Source organism: Vombatus ursinus, unplaced genomic scaffold, assembly GCF_900497805.2.
Source record: "Vombatus ursinus unplaced genomic scaffold, bare-nosed wombat genome assembly UNPS02014780.1, whole genome shotgun sequence".
NCBI lineage: Eukaryota > Metazoa > Chordata > Mammalia > Diprotodontia > Vombatidae > Vombatus > Vombatus ursinus.
Window position 1 is genome coordinate 2,242,843 of NW_020954558.1, and position 23,736 is coordinate 2,266,578.

General features: G+C 37.2%; 1 protein-coding gene across 5 annotated transcripts in view; it reads right to left on the bottom strand.

Annotated features, from left to right (window-relative positions):
* Positions 1 to 23,736, bottom strand: part of NUMA1 (nuclear mitotic apparatus protein 1) — a 101,544-nt gene that overhangs the window by 35,507 nt on the left and 42,301 nt on the right. For all 5 annotated transcript variants that reach the window (XM_027866282.1, XM_027866285.1, XM_027866284.1 and 2 more), the window contains exon 2: positions 21,217 to 21,297. In XM_027866282.1, coding sequence (XP_027722083.1) covers positions 21,217 to 21,258 — 42 coding nt within the window. In that variant the 5' untranslated portion in view covers positions 21,259 to 21,297. The remainder of the gene's footprint in view (positions 1 to 21,216; positions 21,298 to 23,736) is intronic.

The window sequence follows — 23,736 nt, forward strand, 5'->3', positions numbered from 1 at the left end:
ACCTCCAGGCCACATGTGGCCCTCTAGGTCCTCAAGTGCAGCCCTTTGACTGAGTCCAAACTTTACAGAACAAATCCCCTTAACAAAAGGATTTGTTCTGTAAAACTTGGACGCGGTCAAAAAGCCACATCAGAAGACCAAGTAGGCCACATGTGGCCTTGAGGCCACAAGTTCCCCACCCCTGCCCTATTAGAATGTAAGCTCCTGGAGGAGGAATAGGAACAGTCATTCTTTTTGCTTGTACTTGCAGCTCTAGCATCGAGAACAGTGCAGGGCACATAACGAACCCTTAATAAATGCTTGAAGCTTTGTCTACCTTAGTAGAATAGTAAAAATTATAATGATATTTAAGTCATTTCAGCCAAAATCATCAAAATCAATGGTCAAGTTTGCTGCTGTTCAACCTACTGTTATGTTTTGCCTTGTAATGGATGTCCCCAATTGGCAGGATGCTTAAGAACAAGAATGAAATACATATCAAGCTTAGAGTTTTCCCCAGTATGCTTTCTTCATGTGACAAAGCAGAAACTTAACTATTAGCTAATGATGCTAAAAAGGCTTTGTATTGTCATATGGCTGCCTCACAAATGGCTCAAACATGACCCATATTATCTCATGGTGTAATGGAAGGTGTATAGGGTCGAAGAAGCTACCTGTATAACCTAAGTCACTTCTCCCAGATGTTGCACCCCATTGCCCCACCCCCCTCCCCCAAATGAAGAGTTGGATTAAACTGCCTTCTAAGATCCCTTCCAGCTCCAAGCCCTGGGACCATATAATCTCATTAATTCACTAAATTTAGTGAAGTAGGGAGAAGGAAGCAGGGTTTTCCTTACTGGATTTTCAGAGCTTTAGGACAGTGTTTTTTTCAGGGGGATAGAATATTACTCCAGAATATTTTGGACTTGTGGTTCATTGCTTTCCCATTTTGAATTTGCATTAATATGATTTTTAAAAAAGGAAACAAAGCCCTCAACAATTTTAAAAGAGAGAATAACAATGACAGCCCACATTTATATAATTGTATGGCTACAAAACACTACACTAACCCTTAGGCTCTCTTAAGTTCTCTGACCCATAGTTTTCTCATCTGTAAATTAGAGATAATACTACTTCTGTTACATAACTCACAGGGCTTTTCTAAGGACGGTATTTTTTAAACTCATAAATTATATATATTATATATATATACACATATATACACAATCTCTGATTATTTATATGCATTACCTCATTTGATCTTTTTTAAATTTAACTTATTTTTCTTTTTTTTCTTTTCTTTTTTTTAGGCAATTGGGATTAAGTGACTTGCCCAGGGTCACACAGCTAGTAAGTGTCAAGTGTTTGGTCTGCCAGCAGATTTAAACTCAGGTCCTCCTGACTTCAGGGCCGGTGCTCTACCCACTGCATCACTTAGCTGCCCCTATTTTTCTCAATCAACAAATCCCACTCATTAAAAGAAAAAAAAAAAGAAAAGAAAAAACCAGTATAAAGAAATACGCATAGTTGAGCAGAACAAATTTCTACATTGGCTATTTCTTATTTAATCTTCACACCAACCCTACAAAATAGGCAGGGCAGAGATTATAATTTCCAGATGAGGAACGAAGGCTCAGAGAGATTACAGTCATATGGCTGGTATGTAATAGAGCCAAGATTCAAAGGAACTATAACCTAATAGAATTCATTCCAACAGAACCTACACTATTCCCTAATACTGTCCAGGAAACAACCATCCTTCCAGGCCTCTCAGCTTTACAACCTTATTGCTATCTCTGAATTTTCCTCCACTTTCCATACCCAATCAACCGCTAAGTCCTGTTGATCTGATCTCTCCAAGAAGTCTTGCATTCACTTCCTTCTCTCTATTATGATAACGATGATAAAGCTAGCACTCACATACTCATATGGCCATATGCTAGTGCACGGTCTCATCATCTCTTGCCTAGACTATTACAACAAATTTAAAGATTGGTCTCCCTTATTCAATTCTATCCATACTTCATTCTATCCTCCAAATTGTGACCAAAGTTGTTAAGCACTTTCTGATCAGGCCCCTCTCCAACTGAATAAGCTCTAGAGGCTCCATAAGGTAGAATATAAACTGCTTGCTACTTAAAGACCTTCATAAACAGGCCCATTATATATTATACCCCTTTCTATGTAGTCTAGCTGACTTTCTTACTGATCCTCACATATAACATTCCCTCATGCCTTTGCACTGACTGTCCCCGTCATGCTTTGAAGGTACTCCCTTCCTCACCTTCCCAGCTTAGGTTCCTTTTCCCCTCAAATATCAGCTCAAGCACACCTTCCCCCTAATTACCAATGCTCCCCCTCAAAAAAATTACCTTCTATTTATTTTCTATTTATTTATACACACACAAATGCCATTTGCCCAATACAATGTTAGCTCTTTCCATCACAGACTATGTTCTTTTTGTCTTTGCATCCCTGGCATATATAAATATAATCAAGCATTAATATATGCATGAGACAGTGTACTAGGTTATTGTGGTCAAAGTCAAAAGCCATTAAGATCTCTGTATATACTGACTTCCAAAACCACACATTAACATTATCTATGGTTTTTAAAATTTTTACTTATTTTGTTGTTTTATTTGTTTTGTAATTGTCCCAATTACATTTTAATCTGGTTTGGGCCAAACTCAGGAGTACTACAGGCCACACGCAGTCCCTGCGTATATATCTGGCACCTTTGTACTAGGCAATGTGCTAAAAATATTGGGAGACAGAAAGCTACAGAGTATTCATCATATTTCTGTAAACTTCTACAAAATGTTTAATAAGTGTTGTGGCAACTAAGTCACAATAGGCTATGCATAGTCATTAAACTCATTTTTAGTGGCAGTAGTCTCAAAATTCAATTGCTAGATTTGGAATCAAAGGACCTTTATTAGAATCCTAGCTCTACCACTTACCATGTGTGGCACCTTATACAGTTATTTAAATTTTCTGGGCCCAACTTTTTTCAATTCTAAAATAAGAGAGAACTCTCGGGTCTCTTCTAGCTCTAAGGCTTTGATCCTATGAAACTGGGTCAATATTTAATTGTTGAAACCAATGATATAGACACCTAGCAATGATGCCATCATAATACATCTATTTTACTGGTATTTGCTAAGGGCTGAGAAATATAAATTTATTGATGAGACTGAAATAATAATATATAACATGGACTTATCAATTAAATAAGTGATAATTCAGTATAACACTTTAAATTTTATTACAAACAATATTAATCATCACTATAATTACTTCAGCTTCCGTTACACTTAAATAAATCACAACACAGAAAGTCCTAATTTTTTAGTTGCTTCCCTTAAATCTCCAAGTCTTTCTTTGTATATTTCCATTTACTTTTCTGTTTATATGTGGTAGTTAGGACTGTACCCCTTAATTAGGTTCTGCTTTTTTTCCTCCCATTTAGAATTATTTCAAAAAGCTCCTTCCAGATATCTTCATGATCCCCATACTGGTTGATCTTAACCATATTATCATATTCATTAGTATACAATTTCATTAATCCATAATTCCCTATTATTGAATACATAAAGGAACACATAATTCCTTTCAGGTTTGTTTGAGTTTTTTTGGTTCCAAGGAATGTTACCCTACAAATTTCTCTCAACAGCTTAGTTAGCCAAATTAATATTACTAAGGCATATTCCTAACAATGAAATTATTAGCTAAAAAAAAACTTCGGCTACTTTGCAATTTCATTAGAAATAAATTAATATACCTGATTAGTTCTCAACTACCCCAACAGCAATGTTTCATTGTTGGTTTTTTGGGTCAGTTTGGTAGGTAAGAGGTAATACTTCTAAGTTATGTTAATTGGTATCTATTATTATTAGTGAGATTATATTATCATGTAATATATATTATAATAATATATAAGATTAATAACATAATAATATTATCATTTGTATCTATTATTATTAGTGATTATTAGTGAGTTTGAACATTTTTTTCAAGTGTTTACCAACAATTTCTGTTTGGTCTTCTGCAAATTGATCACATCCCATGACCATTTATCCATTAGGGACAGGAAATTGTCTTGATAAACTTGTAACAGTTCTTTACATATTTTATATGCCAGGTTTTTATCTGTCACTTTTGATATAAATATTTTCCCAATGTTCTCTCTTATTTTCAATATATCATTCTCATGTTATGATTCTCTTAGATTTTATTCTTTATTCTGTCCCTCTCTCTAAATAGTTCTACAGTTCTTGTTTTACTCAAATGGTCCTCTACGTAAAGTGTTTTTTATGTAAGATGAATGTTCCCCTACCCATCCATTTCACTTAATCTATATAACAAAGTCTATTAGCTTACACTTAGGAGATGGTTCACTTTTCCCCTTAATGGCACATTTGATGCCAACCATGATGAAAATATAAGGATCACTATTGAACACAGGGAGAAGTACAGTATCACTGTCTGTAGACATGTGGGAACTTACTCAGAGATGCTTCTTAGCTCACCAACACCATTTATGATGCCTGCATTGTACAATGCCTGCTTTGCATAAAGAATTTTCAAAAAAAAATTTTGAAATGCAGGTTTGAGAATTCTTTACATAAATATAAATTTGCATAATGCGAATTTATATAAAGTGAGAACATGTGTGTATAGCTATAGAGAAATTGCCTATGTCATGTAACCAAGTACATCTGTCTTGTCTCAATAATTCTTTCTATTTAACAGTAAGTCACGTCTTGATTCTTCTGTCTGGCCACTTTTCTCAGTCTTTTCTGCCAGATCTATGTCCTATTCTCTAATTGGGGGTGTACTCCAAAGCTCTATCCTGGGCCCTCTTCTCTTCTATCTCTAGGTGAATTCATCGGCTTCCATGGATTCAATTACCCTATCTATTCAGATGATTTTCAGATCTATATGTTCACCTCTATCTACTCTCTCTCATGAACTGCAGTCTTATGTCACCAATTGCCTATAAAATATATTTCCAACTGGATGTCCTATAATGATCTCAAAATAACAGGTACAAAACTTTGTACATAATCTCATGTACAAAAATCTTTTACATAATCTTCCTTTCCAAACCCACCCTTTCCCAAAATTTTCCAGTTTGTGGAAGATACCCCCATCCTCCCCTTCACTTGGGTTCATAACCCTGAAGTTATCTTTACATGACTCCTCATTTTCCCTCACCCTACCAATCCAACCAGTTGCTAAGTTTTTTTGATTCTACCTCTACATCTCTCATCCATCCCCTTCTCTCCACTCCCACCAACACCACACACCATGGTACAAAGTTCTCATCACCTCTTGCTTAGAGCTGTTGCACTAGCTTCCAAATTGGCCTAAATATTCCCTCTCCAATACACTGCTATGTCACTGCCAAAGTTATATCCCTAAAACACAGGTCAAATTAGGTCATTCCCTTGAGCAATAAGCATTCCAGTGGCAACCTATTGCCTTTTGGATCAATTACAACTTCATGTATATGTTATTTAAAGCCCTTCACAACCTGGTTCCAACCTACTACCTTTCCAGGCTTATGACACAGTACCACCTTTTACATACGCTATGTTACAAGCAAGTTGGCCTTCTTTGTTGTTCTTCACACATGACTTTCCATCTCTTGTTTTTTTTCCCTTTTGCACAGAATTTTTCCTATGCCTGAGATGTTTTTCATTCTTATTTCTGCTCTTAAGAATGCTGAGCAACTTTAAAAGTTCAACTGCAGATGATCTATAGGAGGTTCATCCTGACTCTCCCCAAGAGGTCAGGGTCATCTTGCCCATCCTGAAAACGATTCTGTATCTATATATGTATAAATTATTTTCCCTTATTAGATAAACTCCTTGAGGGTATGCATTTCATCATTTGCTGTTTTTGTCTCCCCAGCATCCAGCGCACAATAGACAGTTAACAAATGCTTGTTGAATGATTGGCAGATGCTGAGAAAAAATGCCTCTATTTCTAATCTTTTTAAAAGTCAAGAATGAACACTGGTATTTTATTAGTCTGTTTCTGCAATTATCAATGTCACTTTAAAGTAATTTGTTTATATGTTGCATTATGCCAATAGTTTTAAACAGCTTTGCACACCTGATTTTGGCAGACCCTTCTTGGTCTTGATTAATAATCTGTTAATGTGTTGTTAGATAACATTTTATTTAGTTTTTTTTCCCAATCTATAATCATTAGGACAGTAAAAGAATCTTTTCAAAGTAAAGAAAGACTCTTTGATTTCTTTAAAATGATTAATTCAACTATTGTGCTATAAGAAATGATGAACAGGCTGACTTCAGAAAAACCTGGAAAGACTTGTATGGGTCTGATGCTGAGTGAAGTGAGCAGAACCAGGAGATTGTTGTACACAATAACAGCCACGTTATGCGATGACTAATATTGATAAGCTTAACCCTTCTCAGCAATACAAGAATCTAAGACATCTCCAAAGGCCTTGTGATGGAAAATGCTATCCACAAAGAAGAAAGAACTATGGAGTTTGAATGCAGATCGAAGCATACTATTTGCTATTTTTTTTCTTCTGCTGTGTTTTGTTTCCTCTTTCTGGTGGTTCCTCCTATTGGTTCTAATTCTTATTTACAACATGACTAATGTGAAAATATGTTTAATAGGAATGTATATGTGTAGCCTAAAAAAAATTAAAAATAAAATAATTCAAAAGTAAAGAATCATTTGAGAATTTAGAAAGTCAGAAAGTGCTTTTTATTTTTCAGTTAACAAATAAATAGAAAAAGAAAAAGAAAGACAAATCACTGCAAAATCTGGTGTTTTAGGTTTCTTGCACTCCCCTAACTCAAAGACTACTTTTATTTAAAAATAAAAAGTAAACATAATTAAGTTATACATTTAAAAATGAATCCTATGTTTGTCTTGGCAAAATACGTGTTTATTGCTAAAGAAAAATATCCAGAATGAGTTCCTTTTTTCAGTTAAGACAATTTAGATACTGTTGTCTTTAGTAACAGAGTTTCCCTCCTAAAACAGCACACAGCAAATGGTTCTCTAAACATCTGTTTAACTCTCTTCCTGGAATTTGCAAAATATCTGGTTCATGTAATAATAAGTAGCTCATGCTTCCATAACAGTTTTGGTTTGCAAAGTATTCTCCTCACAGTAGCCCTTTGAAGCATGTAGTCTAAATACTATTGTCCCTAATGAATAAAAAAATGAAACTAAAGTTAAAAAACTAACTCCAGGTCATACAGCTACTATAAAATGGAGCTAAGGACTTGAACTCAAGTCTCTTGGCTACAAGACAAATGCTCTGTCCACTGCACACATCACATTTCTAATTTTGGGAAATAAAATAATACAAATTTTTAATGGAGTTATAAATTTAATTACAAAACATACTCAAATGAACCGCTTTGTGGAAAAAGCAAAGTGTATATCTTCTAAAAATAAAATTTCTCTCTAAATGACAAAAAAGTACTCACAGATCCTCTACTAAAGGCCTCTTCCAAATCCTGAAGGCAATTTTAGTTCTCAAAAAGGACATGTCAGTAGAACAAAATGTCGGAGAAGTTTGAAAGGTTTTGAGTACAAGGTCTGTGTCTTCTGAGGACCAGTCTAAGTTGAAGAGTCTCAAAAAATGTGTGTGCATGTACGTGTACAAGTGTACACGTACACACACACACTCTCACACACAGAATAATGAAAAGGCTGTAATCTGTATTGCAGGAAATACCCTTTTTCAAGGAATGAACTGGAAGGCCTTTTAGACACCATTTAGTTCTATCTCCTTTATGAGAAAACTGAGCCCCAAGAGATGGGATGTGACTTGGCCCAAGGTCACACAGTAAAGCGGCAAACACAGGATCTGAACCCTGATTTCCCAAATCATATCTAAGGCTTACCGTCTCGCTGCCACATCTCATACCCTTCCAAATTCAATGCAACTAAGGCCGAAGAACAGCCTTGTTGTTCTCCCAAATTTCAACCGCTAGTACTGCTTACTTCCCATACCAAACATGCAGAAATGGCTGACCTCTAAGATAACTCTGAGTATTACATTTTTCACAGGAGGCATGAGGAGACAAAATATTAACTTCAACCTAAAACTAACCTGATTAATTCTTACACTTTCTGAAGAATAAATTCAGTTTTCTTGAGAATACTGAATTAGATAATTTAAATCATTTAAGGTAATCTGATTTATATAAAATTCTACTACTTGAAAGTGATGAATATGCATTTCTTTCAAATTAAGACTAGTGAGTCCTATTGATTAGGGAAATGCAAATCAAAACAACTCTGAGGTACCACATCATATCTATCAGATTGGCTAACATGACAAAACAGAACAAAACAGGAAAATGATAAATGTTGGAGAAGATGTAGGAAAACTGGAACACTAATGCATTGCTGGTGGAGTTGTGAACTGATCCAACCATTTGGGAGAGCAATTTGGAACTATGCCCAAAGGGCTATAAAAATGTGCAAACCCTTTGACCCACCAATACCATTTCTAGTACTGTATCCCAAAGAGATCATACAAATGGGAAAAGGATCCACATGTACAAAAATATTTACAGCACCTCTTTCTGTGCTGGCAAAAAATTGGAAATTGAGGGGATGACCATCAATTGGGGAACAGCTGAACAAGTTGTGGTATACGAATGTAATGGAATACTATTGTGCTATAAGAAATGATGAACACGCTGACTTCAGAAAAACCTGGAAAGACTTGTATGGACTGATGTTGAGTGAAGTGGGCAGAACCAGGAGAACGTTGTACACAGTAACAGCTACACTGCACAATAACTAACTTTGACAGACTTAGTTCTTCTCAACAATGGAATGATCTAAGACATCTCCAAAAGTCTCACGATGGAAAATGCTGTCCATATTCAGAGAAAGAACAATGGAATTTGAATGCAGATCGAGCTCTGGTTCTTATAATCTAGCCACTGCTCAGATTTTTACAATCTAGCCAATAGTCCACCGATGCTCAGACTCCCTAAGAATCTGGCTAATATGGCGGATCTTTAATAAACTTTGTTTTTGGCTGAAAAATAAAAATAAAACTAAAAAATGAATGCAGATTGAAGTATACTATTTGTCTTTGTTTTTCCTTCTGTTTTGTTTTGTTTCTTCTTTCTTGTGGTTTCTCTTATTGGTTCTAATTCTTCTTTACAACATGACTAATGTGAAAATATGTTTAATAGTAATGTATATGTAGAGCTTATATCAGACTGCATGCCATCTTGGGGAGGGAAGTAGGGAGGGAGGCGGGAAGAAAATATAAAACTCAAAAGCGTATGGAAGTGAATGCTGAAAAATAAATTGATTAATTGAAAAAAAAAAAAAAAGACAGGTGAGCTATTATTTCCCTAAGGTCCTTCTCCCCCTATTTGCCTGAATTGCTTAAGTGCTAAGATGTAAAGGAGAAGGTACTGGACTTGAGAGTCTTGGCAGAGTATTGTTTGGCAAGTTATTTAACCTCTCTAAGCCTCAATTTCCTCATTTATAAAATGGGAAAAAAAGACACTTGTACTAACTTCCTCACAGAGTTGTGAGGAAAAGTGTTTATAAACCCTTAAAGAGACAAGAGCTTTTCAATAAATGCTAAGTTCCAAGACATCAGGGATAATTCAGTGCCAACCACAGTATTATGAACAAAATGGGCAATCAAAAAAATGTCTGTTTTGAACCAATTTTTACATGTCATCCATTCCTAAGAAATTGTTACAGCATTATTATTACCACTTAATATTATTACATGCCACTCTATTATTATTTTCATTTGCCAAAATAACCAGCCAATATCCTGTACTACAAAAGTAGATAACAAAGAATACTGAGAAAAAGTCAAAAGAAAGATTTTGAAGAAATGATGACAGGCAGTCAATTAGAATGACTTTGCTAGAGATATTGGTCAAACAATTTACTTGGGGGAAACGCCCCATTTCTGCAGGCCTCCAAAGGCAAATATGACCTCTTCTGGCTCATTTTTCTCCTGGATGTCAAAAAATTACCTCCTAGAACGGTATGGGGAAATAATTAGCAACAAATTTACATGTAAATGCCTGCAGGCTTCTCTGTAGCACAGCTAAGGACTACACCATTTCCCATATCAATAGGGAACATGTATATCCCTACCTCATAGAGCTTTGTCTATTACTGAAGTGGTAAGCCATGATTTACAGGTCTCGTAAACACCATCTTTGAAAATCAAAGATGAAAAAGTTTTGGAAAAGACATCATTAAAAGCTACAACTGCAAATTATATAGCAATTATGAGGGACTTCAATTATTCTGATGTCTGTTACAGCCCTCCCTTTGCTAAAAACAGAATAGCTAATTTCTTGGTTTCTTTTAGTGATAATTTCATCCTTTAAAAGACAGAGGAACCAACAAGGGGAATTATTATTCTAGACCCAATTCTCACCAAGAAGGTAGAATTGATTCCTTGGAGGAAATAACAGAAACACTGATAACTGAGAAATGACTAATTTTGATAAAGAAGGAAATCTGGGGATTGTATGATATGCACCCTAGATTTCTGGATAGCTGACTTCAAAGGACCAGAGAAAGGTGTAAGAAGAATTCCATGGACTAAAATTCTACAAAAGTCAAGAGGGATAGAAAGCTCTCAAAAATAAGATTGTGAAGCTATAAGAAACAGTCCAATGGAGAGAAAACACAAATTATTCAAAGAGATCTATACAAATGTAAAGAGAATCTATCAAATCACTTAAATTTTTAAAATACAGAAGATGCAAAGGCAGATTATAGATGATAAATAGAAAAGTATGTCATCAATCATAATTCCAAAGGCCTCATGATGCTATCCACCTTTAGACACAGAGATCACGGACTCAGAGTGCACACTGAAGCATTGTATTTTTTTGGACATCACTCACTAAGTGGGAATCTGTTTTGCTTGACATTACATATTTGTGACAGGTAATGTTCTTCTTGCTTTCTCAATGGGTGGGGATGGGGGCAGTGGGAAGGAGAGAATTCAGAATTGAATTGAAATTTAATTGAAAATAAAATTGATTTTTTTTAAACAAAATCATGATTCTATAACTCAGAATGAGTTGTGACCTAGAAAAGATGAAGAACATCAAAATAAGAGTTCCCCCCACCCCCAGGAATATTGGGGAAAAGAAGACAGGATATGTGGAGCAGTGATAACAGATACAAGACAGACATCAAAGCTATACATCTCTTATCCTGTTTCTATGGTCATGGCCAAGGAGAATGATCTTTGGATTGTAAAGGGCAGAGCAAAAGTAACCAATGGAGAGTTGAAACCCAAGATAAGCAAGGAGATGATAGGAAGAATCATAGCTGTCCTTAATGCATTCAAGTCACCAGGTCCAGATAAACTAGATCCTAGAATTATGAAAGAATTGAGAAGATATGACTGCTGTGCCACTATCAATGATCTTTGGAAGAACAAAGCCATTAAAACATTTTTTAAACGCACGCAGAAAAATAGTGAAAGAAGTTCTGAAGAAAGTCCTGACAAGAAGAGTAGTTTGGAAGTAATGTGTAGAACTTATTGCATATATATATTTGAAAAACAAGACATATGAAATTAAGATTTAATTTCATAGAAAATCATCTTTTTGTGCTTTATTATGTGACCAGAAATGTCCTTTTTTGGGCAATTTAAGTTCAGAATAATTTTTTTTTCAAAATTATTTTGAGCTGCTTTTTCTTTTTAAATTGAGTTCCAAATTCTCTTCCTCCCTTCCACCCGCTCCCCCATCCACTGGGAAGGCAGGCAATATTATATCAATTATATATGTAAAATCATGAAAAACATTTCCTCCCCCAAAAGCAAAAAAAATTTAAAAATGAGAAAATTGAACTTCAATTTGCACTCAGAGTTCATCAGCTCTCTCTCTCTCCAGAGATGGATAGCATTTTTTCACCTTAAGTCCTTTGGAATTGTCTTGGATCACTGTATTGATTAGAATAACCAAGTCTTTCACAGTTGATCATTACAACATTGCCGTTACCGTATACAATGATCTTCTGGTTCTTTTCACTTCATATCAGTTCATACAGGTCTTGCCATGTTTTTCTTAAAACACCGCTCTTGTCATTTCTTATAGCAAAATAGTACTCCATCACCATCATGTATCACAATTCATTCAGTCATTTCCTGATTGATAGGATATGCATCCTCTTAATTTCCAATTCTATGCTATCACAAAGAAAATTTTTATGTGTGTGTGTGTGTGTGTGTGTATATGTGTGTGTGTCTGTACATATAAGTCCTCTTCCTTTTTTTTTTTTTTTAAATCTTGCTGGTGTACAGTCCTAGTAGTGGTATTGTTTAGTCAAAGGCTATGTGGTTTTATAGCCCTTTGGGCATAGTTCCAAATTGTTCTCCAGAATGGCTGGACCAGTACACTATACCAGCAGTTTCTTAGTGTACCCATTTTCCCTTCATACCCTCCAGCATTCATTATTTCTGATAGGTGTGAAGTGGTACCTCAGAGTTGTTTTAATTTGCCTTTCTCTTTTCAAAAGTGTTTTAGAGCACTTTTTCATATAAGACAGCTTTGATTCCTTCTTCTGAAAACTGTCTATTTACATCCTTTGACCACTTATCAATTAGGGAATGACTTATTTTTACAAATTTGACTCAGTTTTATATTCAGCATATAATTGAGAAATGAAGTGTTTATCAAAGAAACTTGGTACAAAAAGTTTTTACTTTACTTCACTGTCTCACTGACACCTTTTAGCATAATGTAGTTTCCCTGATTATCCCTTTTAATTAGGTCTAGTTTTGCTTTTACTCTGAGATCATGATTGCTACGCCTACTTTTTTTTTTAAGCTCAGCTGAAGCATATTAGAATCTGCTCCAGCTCTTTATTTTAATTGTGTGAATCTTCCTATTTCAAGTGTGTCTCTTATATACAACTTTTTGGTGGATTATGGTTTCTAATCCATTCTGCTATTTGCTTCCATCTTATGGCTGAACTCATCCCATTCACAGTTATGATTACTATGTATTTCCCTCCATCCCATTTTCTCCTGTTCCTTCTTTTCTCTTTTTATCCTATCCCTCCTCAAAAGTCTATTTTGTTTCTAATCACTAATCCGTCCTTCCTTTTATCATTCACCTCCTCTTTCTCTTACCTCCCGCGATTCCCTCCTATTTCCCTATTGGGTAAGTTACACTTTCGTACATAACTGAATATTGAACCAATTCCAATGACAGTGAGGTTCAAACATTGTGCACCTCTCCCCTCCCTCCATTTCCCCCTCCACTATAAGAGCTCTTTCTTGTGCATCTCTTTTATGTGGAATTTTTTCCCCATTTTACCCTTCCCTTCACTCTTTTCCCAATGCATCCCTCTTTTGCACCTCTTCATTTTTTTTTTTTTGAGATTATTCTAACAACTTTTAACTGCCATAATAATAACATTCTTAGGAGTTACACGTATCATCTTCCCATATAAGAATGTACACAGTTTAACTTTATTGTGCCCTTTATGATTAGTCTTTCATATTTACCTTTTTATTCTCCTCTTATGTCTTGTGTTTGATTTTGTGTCCGATTTTCTATTCAGTTCTAGCCTTTTCATCAGGAATGCTTGAAAGTCCTCTATTTCCTTAAATATCCATGTTTTTCCCCCAGAAGAATTACACTGTGTTTTGCTAGGTAGGTGATTTTTGGTTGAAATCCAAGCTCCTTGTCTTCTGGTATATCATATTCCAAGAACTCCATTCCTTTAATGTGGAAGCTGCTAAATCTTGTGTGATCCTAATGGTGGTTCCACACTATCTGAATTGTTTCTTTCTAACTGCTTGAAGCATCTTCTCTTTGACCCTGGAGCTCTGGAATTTGGCTAAAATATTCCTGGGAGTTTTAATTTTCGGATCTCTTTTATGAGATAAGTGGATTCTTTCCATTTCTATTTTACCCTCTGGATCTGAACTATTGGGGTAGTTTTCCTTGATAATTTCTTGAAATATGATGTGAAGCTCCTTCTTTGATCATGGCTTTCAGGAAGTACAATAATTTTAAATTATCTTTCCTCAATCTATTTTCCAGGTCAGTTGTTTTTCCAATGAGATATTTCACATTTTCTTTTATTTTTTTCATTCTTTTGACTTTGTTTTGTTTCTTGATGTCTCAAGGAGTCATTAGATTCCACTTGCTTAATTCTAACTTTTAAAGAATTATTTTCCTTTAGTTAGCTTTTGTAACTCTTTTACCATTAGGCGAATTCTATTTTTTAATGTGTTATTTTCCTCAGTACTTTTTTGTACCCTTTTAACCAAGCTGTTTATTCTCATTTCATAATTTTCTTACATCACTCTCATTTCTTTTCCCAATTTTTCCTCTACTGCTCTTATCACGTGTCTTCAACTCTTACAGGAATTCTTGTCAGCTTAGGTCCAATTAGTATTTTCCTTTGAGGATTTTTTGGGCAGCTGTTTTCATACTGTCATCTCCTTCTGATTTTATTTCTTGGTCTTCCCTGCCACCATAATTTTTTATGATAAAAATTCTTTTTTTGCTCATTTTCCCAGCCTATTTCTTGACTTTTAACTTCATGGTAAAGTTGGGCTCTGCTCACCTGCGGGTGGGGAGGCACTGCTCCAAACTTCAGGCTTTCATGTATTGCTGTTTTCAGAGCCAGTTTGGGGACGGGAAGGGTATCTGCGATTTTTTGGTGCTTCCAAGGTGGTGTGATCTTGGGAGAGGTATAATCACTGCTCTCCTGGTCTGTACTCTGATCTTTACCCAGGAAGGATCCCTGGACCCCTGCAGCCCCAAACTCTAATAGTCTCTTTGCCTTGGAACTATAACTAGGGCCTCTGTTCCCTCATGACTGACCACCAGCGCTCCTCTCCGCCTTGGAACTGCAACCCAGAACTGTGTATGGGCAATAGAGTTGCCAATCATTGCCAGCTTTACCCAATAAAGAGTGAGCTATAATCTCTTTCGGACCAGCTGTCTGACCCCTCCTACAGTCTCTGGACTGAGAGCTCTCAAGGTTGCTACTATAGCCACTATTACTGCCACTGCATATGTGAGCTCTGGACAAGCTTCCACCCCAATGTCATAAGCTGCTCCTGCTGATGTCCTAAGTTTTCTTAGGCTGGAAAAATGTCTCACTCTGAACTTTTCTTGGCTCTTCCACTACAAAATTTAATTTCAGGTGTTATTTTAAAGTTGTTTGGAGGGGAATATTGGGAGAGTTCAGTTGGGTTGCCTTCAATCCCTAAAATTTTATTTTAAAAAAAGATGACAGGGCTCAAAAACTATTAAACTGTGACCCTCTGTCCCAGCAATACCACTATCAGGGCTATACCTCAAAGAGAGTTTTAAAAAAAAAGAGGGGGAAGGACCCATATGTACAAAAATATTTATAGCAACTCTTTTTGTGGTGTCAAAGACTGGGAAATTGCAGGGGTGTCCATTAATTGGAGTATGGCTAAACAAGTTCTGGTATATTAATGTGATAATTGTGCTGTAAGAAATGTTGAAGGCACTGGTTTCAGACAGACTTGAGAATATTTGTATGAAACGATGCAAAAGTAAGTAGACAGGACAGCTAGGTGGTGCAGTGGATCGAGCACTGGCCCTGGAGTCAGGAAGACCTGAGTTCAAATTCAGCCTCAGACATATAACTCTCACTAGCTGTGTGACTGGGCAAGTCACTTAACCCCAATTGCCTTACAAAAAAAAAAAAATAAAGTAGAACCAGGAAAACAATTTATACAACAACAAAAAGACAAACAACTCTGAAAGACTTAGGAACTCTCATGGATACGCTGACCAACCACACTTCCAGGGGTCTCATAATGAAACATACTATTTAACTCCTAATAGAGAAGCCATGGACTCAGAATACAGACTGATACTTTTTTTGGTCATGGCCAGTGTAAGAATCTGTTTTGCTTAACTACTCATATGCATAAGAAGAGTTTTGGTTTTCCTGCTTTCCCAATGGCCAAGGAGAAAGAGAATACGGATCTGAAAATAAAATAAAATTGAATTGAAAAAAGGTACCAAAGAATCAGAGAAGAGCAAATGCTGTTCTGATTTTTTTTAATGAAACAAAGACTAAAACCTTAAAAAATATATGCCATTTAAAAATATTTTGGGGGGGCTGAGCCAAGTTGTCAGAGTAAAAGCAGTGACCTGCTTGAACTCTCCCCCAAACCCCTCCAAATACCTATAAAAAATGGCTCTAAACAAATTCTAAAGCAGTAGAACCCACAAAAAGACAGAGTGAAACAAATTTCCAGCCCAACACAGCCTGGTTGGTTGATTGGAAAGGTATATCACACCAGGCAGGGAGAGGAACACAGTTTGGCTTGGCACGCAGGCAAACCAGGCCTCAAGGGAACCTGGAGCAGGCCTCAGAAGACTGAATCACAGGCAGCTGTGGCGATTTCCAGACTTCTCAACCCAGAAAGCCAAAAACAACTTAGAAGGTCAGTGGGAAAAGTCTGTACGGCGGTGAGAGAGAGTGAAGCGCTGTCCCAACCCCAGTCCCCGAGCTTGGCCCCGGGGCAGCAGATGCTTCCTGATCTTCTGACCTACAGACTGAGGGGGAAATCGAGTGACTGATCAGAGGGGGATTGCAGGGATCTCTCTGCTGATGCAGGATTCTCTTGCTTTGCCTGTGCTTGGATCTAGGTCACAGTTCTGGGTGGCGGTCCTGGGGCAAGAAGGAGTGCTGGCGTGGTGGAACTTGTAGTGGTGGTGGAGTAGAAATCCTCCTCACAGTTCCAAGGCAGAGAAGAGTGCTTGTGGTCACTCACAGACCACAGCATAGGGGTAAACACCTCACCTCTTATCATACCACCTTGGAAGAACTGAAAATTTACAGGTCCCTAGAAATATCTCTGAAAACAGCTGCACAAAACCCCTGAAGCTTGGGACAGTAGTTTCTCCAGACTGGAAGCAGACCTCTACCTTAACAAAGAGTTTAAAACCCAAGTAATTGGCTGGGATCATGAATAAGCAAAGGTCCAAAAAAAGTCAGACCACAGAATCTTTCCTTGGTAATAAAGAAGACTGAAACATACAACCAGAAGAAGACAACAAAGTCAAAGCTCCTACATCCAAAGCCTCCAAGAAAAATATGAATCAGTGCCAGGCCATGGAAGAGCGCAAAAAGGAGTTTGAGAAACAAGTAAGAGAAGTAGGGGAAAAACTAAGAAGAGAAATGAGAGTGATGCAAGAAAATCATGAAAAACAAGTCAACAGCTTGCTAAAGGAGACCCAAAAAAAGACTGAAGAAAATAACACCTTAAAAAATAACCTAACTCAAATGGCAAAAGAGGTCCAAAAAGCCAATGAGAAGAATGCCCTAAAAAGCAAAATTGGCCAAATGGAAAAGGAAGTCCAAAAGCTTACTGAAGAAAACACTTCCTTAAAAATTAGAATAGAGCAATTGGAAGTTGGTGACTTTATGAGAAATCAAGACACTGTAAAACAAATTCAAAAGAATGAAAAATTAGAAAACAATGTGAAATCTCTCATTGGAAAAACAACTGACCTGGAAAATAGATCCAGGAGAGAGAACTTAAAAATTATTGGACTATCTGAAAGCCATGATCAAAAAAAGAGCTTAGACATCACCTTTCAAGAAATTATCAAGGAAAACTGCCCTGATGTTTTAGAACCAGAGGGTAAAATAGCAATTGAAAGAATCCACCAATCACCTCCTGAAAGAGATCCCCAAAGGAAAACTCCTAGGAATATTGTAGCCAAATTCCAGAGTTTCCAGGTCAAGGAGAAAATATTGAAGCAGCCAGAAAGAAACAATTCAAGTACTGTGGAAACACAATCAGGATAACACAAGATTTAGCAGCTTCTACATTAAGGGACCACAGGGCATGGAATATTCCAGAGGGCAAAGGAGATAGGATTACAACTAAGAATCACCTACCCAGCAAAACTGAGTATAATTCCTCCAGGAGAAAAAAAATGGTCATTCAGTGAAATAGGGGACTTTCAAGCATTCTTGATGAAAAGACCAGAGCTGAACAGAAAATATGACTTTCAAATACAAGACTCAAGTGAAACATGGAAGAGGTAAACAGGAAAGAGAAATCATAAGAGATTTAATTAAAGTTGAACTGTTTACATTCCTACATGGAAAGATGATATTTGTAACTCATGAGACCTTTGTCAGTATTAGGATGGAGGAAAAAAATTGTATGTATGTATATATAGAGATAGATAGATAGAGGGCACAGGGTGAGTTGAAGATGAAAGGATGACATCTGGAGAATAAAATTAAGGGATAAGAAAGGATTATACTGGGAGAATGAGAAAGGGAGAGGCAGAATGTGGTAAATTATCTCACATGAACAGACAAGAAAAGGCTTTTACAGCAGAAGGGAAACAGGTGAAGGTGACATCAGAATTAATAACATACACACTCAATTGGGTATGGAAAGCTATCTTACCCTACAGGAAAATGGGGGCAGAAGGGGACAAGACAGCAGGGGGATGAAACAGGGAAGGGCAGATTGGGGGAGGAGGTAATCAGAAGCAAACACTTCTGAGGAGGGACAGCGTCAATAGAGAGAACAGAATAATGGGGGGGGTGGGATAGGACGAAGGGAAATATACTTAGTTTTTCACAACATGACAACTATAGAAGTGATTGCATGACTACACATGTATAACCTGTAACAAGTTGCTTGCCTTTTCAATGAGTCTGGATGGGGAGGGAGGAAGGGAAAAAATTTGAAACCCAAAGTTTTAAAAACACATGTTAAAAAATTTTTTTCACATGCAACTGGGAAATAAGAAATACAGGAAATGGAGTACAGAAATCTGTCCTGCCCGGTAGGAAAACAGAAGAGGAAGGGAATAAGAGAAGGGGGGGGGGGGGATAGAAGGGAGGGTAGATTAGGGGAAGGGGTATACAGGATACATGCCATCTTGGGTTGGGGGGAGGGATGAGATGGGGAGAAATTTGGAACTCAAAATCTTGTGGAAGTGAATGTTGAAAACTAAAAATAAATAAATTTTTAAAAAAATATTTTTGATTCCTAGTAAAATTTCATGATGTATTATTAGAGAAATCATTAGTGAACAACTAGAAAAGGAAGCAGAGATCACTAAGAACCAACAAGGTTTCATAAAGAACAAGTCTCATCCTAGACAATACTTGGTTATTATTTTTTGGGGGGGCAAGGTTAACAGAATGGTAGAACAGATGATTACTGTACACAGTTTACCTAAATTTTATCGAAGCATTTGCCAAATCCTCTCACGTTCTTCTAGTAGACAAGAAAGAGGTGGGCTAAACAGTATTGTTCAGGCAGATTAAGAACTGGTTTCAGGACCTTAGCCAAAAAGTCACTAACGGTTTGATGTCAACTTGCAGTATTTCTAGGGTAATATTCTAGGGAACCACCTGACCCTGTGCTGCTTGACATTTTTATTAACCACTCAGTTAAACGCATGGATAACATGATCATTAAATTTGCAAATGGAACAAAACTGGGAGATATGGCTGATCGATCAGTCATTCAACAAGCTTTTAATAAACACCTACTATTAACTAGCAGCTAGATGGTACAGTGGATAGGGTGCCAGGTCTGCATCCAAGAAGACTTCTCTTCCTTGGTTCATATCTGGCCTCAGACACTTAACAGCTGTGTGATCTTGGGTAAGTCACTGAACCCTGTTTGTTTCAGTTTCTACATCTGTAAAATACACTGGAGAAGGAAATGGCAAACCACTCTAGTATTTTTGCCAAGAAAACCCCAAATGAAGTCAGAAAAAGCCAAACACAACTGAAAATGACTGAACAACAGCAACATTAACTATTGAGGATATAAAGACAAAAATCAAAATCTCTGCCCTCAAGAATCTTACTTTCTATTGAGGAAAAGGCATTTATTTACACACAAAGTATATGCAAAACGTATATTTTAAATTTGGATCTGTGATTTCCCTGGTGGAGGGAACTCCCAGCAAGGAAACTCCCTTTTCCATTACAGATCAGCAAGAGCTCAGCAATTTATAGTCCGAGAGGTTGCCTTGGGGAATGAGAAGTTATTTGCCCAGGTTCAAATAGCAAGTATGTACCAAGAGGCAATATTTTATCAGGTCTTCCAGACTCTGAGGTCGTATCTCTACACACTTTGACACTATGTCTCATGAAAAATACAAGGTAATTTCATCAAGAAGCTGAGGGGATCAAAAAAGGTTTCCAGGCCTCTGTGGGTGCTGGCTGAACTTGAAGGAAATTTGAGATTCTAAGATGCAAAGGCGAGGAAAGATTACATTGCAGGTGTAGAGGGAGGGGAATTGGAGATAGCTTATGCAAAGGCATGGTGATAGGAGATGGAACGTTCTGTGTGAAGAACAGCAAGAAGACCATTTTTTCTTTCTACTTTTATTGTTATATAGCATTTTGTGCCTCATATACAATCTTCTTTTTTTTTTTTGGTGAGGCAATTAGGGTTAAGTGACTTGCCCAGAGTCACTCTGCTAGTGAGTGTTATGTGTCTGAGGCTGAATTTGAACTCGGTCCTCCTGACTCCAGAGCCAGTGCTCCATCCACTGTGCAACCTAGCCATCCCGAGGCCATTTTTTTCTTCATAAAGAATAAGGACATGGTTATGTTAAATATATATTACTTATTATCTAAATTGGGGGAAGGACCCTTACATAAAAAAGGTTTTCGAGTATTTGAAGGTCTGATTTAAGTAGGTTCTTCCTTGCAAAAGAACAGACTTAGGAACAAGGTCGAAGTTATTGGGGCAGATTCCAGTTTGATATAAGGAAAAACCTCAAAAAATGAGAACCTTTCAAAAGAGGAATGAACTGCTTCTTGCAGTAGTGGGTCCTCCCCTTGCTAGAGATCTTTGAGCAAAGGCTGGATGGCTATTTGTAAAGTGTGCAGATAGGATTCTTGTCCAGGTACTAGTGAACTAGAGGTCTTAAATGAAAGGTGAAGAGAAGTCAATTCAATAAAGTTGGAGGTGATTTAAGGAAGATTTAATAACTCTTCAAGTCCACAAAGAAAGATAGTAGTTGAAGTGAGTTCCTGGTTGAAGGCTATGGAAGAAATTAAATGAACTTTCAATATTGGTTTCAGTCTAGAGTAAGTTTAACAGAGCTCAAAAGGCAGCTTCTAGAAAATACAAAACACTGGAACAAAGAAAGGAATCCTTTTGCCCACCAAGAAGAAACAAGGAGGAGAAAGTGGCAAGGAATAATCACCTACCCAAGAGAGTAGTGCAGCTGCCCTGGTCGCATGAAGAGTCATACTGGCGATGTCAGATGGTCAACCCACCACACCTGGAACCTAAAGAAAAGAAGAGCAGCAGTTTAGATTTTGGAAAGTCAGGTCAACTTACTATGTTAGAAGAGGAAAGAAAAACTGTTTCTGCTTAGGCCTCCAAGCCATCTAAATTGTACCCACTGCTTAGGCCCAATCATGGCAACATACTAGGTAATAAGACAATTTTTCCAGAGGTTAGAAAAGTTGCTACTGCTGCCCAAAAGTAGATTATCATTGACAATATTACAGAGAAGACTACTGGACTAAATTCAACATTCATGCTCTATCCAAGTACTTTGGAAAAGATAACTTTTTAGGCTGGACCATAGTCATATTCTGTGAAGACATCCCCCCTTAAGGAGAAGATGGCAAGATTCTATGGCTTCCCTGCAAGATCCTAAAATCCTGCCTGATTCACATAAGCAGGTCTTCAGGGAAGGGTTCACTTTTCCCATCCTAAGTTTTCAATATTACCAGTTGGGGTGGAAGAACCCAAAAGGTCTTCTAAAAATCTAAGTTAGCTAGGATTTAGACCTAGAAGGGACTTTATTCATAATACAACTTCTTCATTTTACATAAAAGATAGGAAAACTAAGGCCCAGACAGAAGTGATCTGTCCATAGTAACACAGGTAGAGAGAGCTATAATTCAAACCCAAGTTTGATTCCAAATCTAAGTGGCATCCTTTTCACTTCATCAAGATGTCTCACCTTAGAATTGTATGTGAAAACCAAGTCTCCCTAAGTAAGTATAAATCCAGCCCTTCAAGAGAACATGGGATTCCTTAGGACATTCAGAATTTAACAGAGATTTATTCAGTGCTTATTAGGTATAGAGAGTACTTTGCTAAGGAGGGTAAATTTAGATAAGGTTCTAGCCTTCCTAGAGTTCAGAGTTTAGTAGAGAGATAAGACAACAATACAGACAGCTATAATAAAAATCATAATCCAATCAAATCGCTATTTATATGCCAAATACGTGCAAGATATATTAAGTGTTGGATATTCAAAGCCTTAGAGTAGGATTTTGTCCCTGAATTCTTTGCCCCAACTTCCCTTTGATTTGAAGCCCTAGGAAGCAACCAATCCAGATGCTGGCTTGTCTGAAGAACCTTAGCTCTGGAAGTCAATATAACTCCCAGTAATTCACACTACCATTTCCTGACAACTAGGAATGATTAAAACCAGACCTTGCCCCACAGTTAGTCTGACCTTTTGGAGAGGAACTAGAGAAGTAAGGTCACGTCCATGTGCTTAGCACCAGTAGTTTGAAGATTTTTTTATATTCTCAAGTTTTAGTGAATAGAAAGGAGAGTTGTTTAGTAGTGTTTGACTCTGTGACCTCATTTGGAGTTTTCTTGGCAAAGATACTGATGTGGTTTGCCATTTCCTTCTCCAGCTTATTTTACAGATGAGGAAACTGAGGCAATCAGGGTTCAGTGACTTGCCTAGAGTCACACAGCTAGTAAGTGTCTGAGGCCATATTTGAACTCAGGTCTTCCTGACTCCCAGGGCTGGAACTCTATCCCCTTGTGCCACCCCATCCCTAACCTAAGGGAATTCAAAATCTAGTTGAAGAAGGAAGACAAACACGCCTGAAATAACACTTAACAATATTAGTGATACACATTTGCTAAATAAAATCAAGGAAGTGCTTTCTGAGGATGATCACATTTATAGTGCTTTACAGTTTACAAGGTCACACACAGCTCGAGCACTTGAATTCAGGCCTCCTGAATCTACTGACTCTTCTACAAAATCCCATCCTGATTCCATGTTATGCCACTGTCACAGTCCTAGAGATAAACTACATTCACTTGAGATTTGAAAATAGAGAACGAAGAAATTAAGGAAGAGTCCAGAATTGCTTTGAGAATCACAGATGTGAAATTATTTTATCGATGTAAGCTTCTATTATTGAATAAGTTCTAACCACACAGCAAGATCTACTCATGATCATTAGGCAGTCCTTAAGTGATAGCTGACCTGCCCCTGGGGTTAGTAAGATTTTGCTGGTTTACAGACTGCAAGAATCCTGAGGGGAAACACTCTGGTCAGAGGCCAGACAAAAGTACTCTCGTGGCTCAGCTCGGGTCTCTTGCTTTTTGGCAAGGGGAGTAAGGCTAAATTCTTTCTCCGCTCATTCCCACCTTGGGGCAAGAGTTCAATCTCAATCTTTCTTTCTGAGACCAAACTCATCCTTTGATTATTCCCATTCCTGCTTAGGGATTCCCTTACTCTCCCACCAATCATCTACTTTCCTAGTGATGAGAACAAAAGCTTACGAAAAGACACTTATAAACAGATTTCATTTCTACTCCTGCTCCAGCAGCAAAGGGTAAAAGTTATATGTCATTAGAACTAAAAGGAAACTTAAGACATCACCTAATATAACCACAGGTAACCATTTTATAGATGAGGAGAAAAGTCTGGATGAAATATTGCCCAAGGTCACACTATTCCA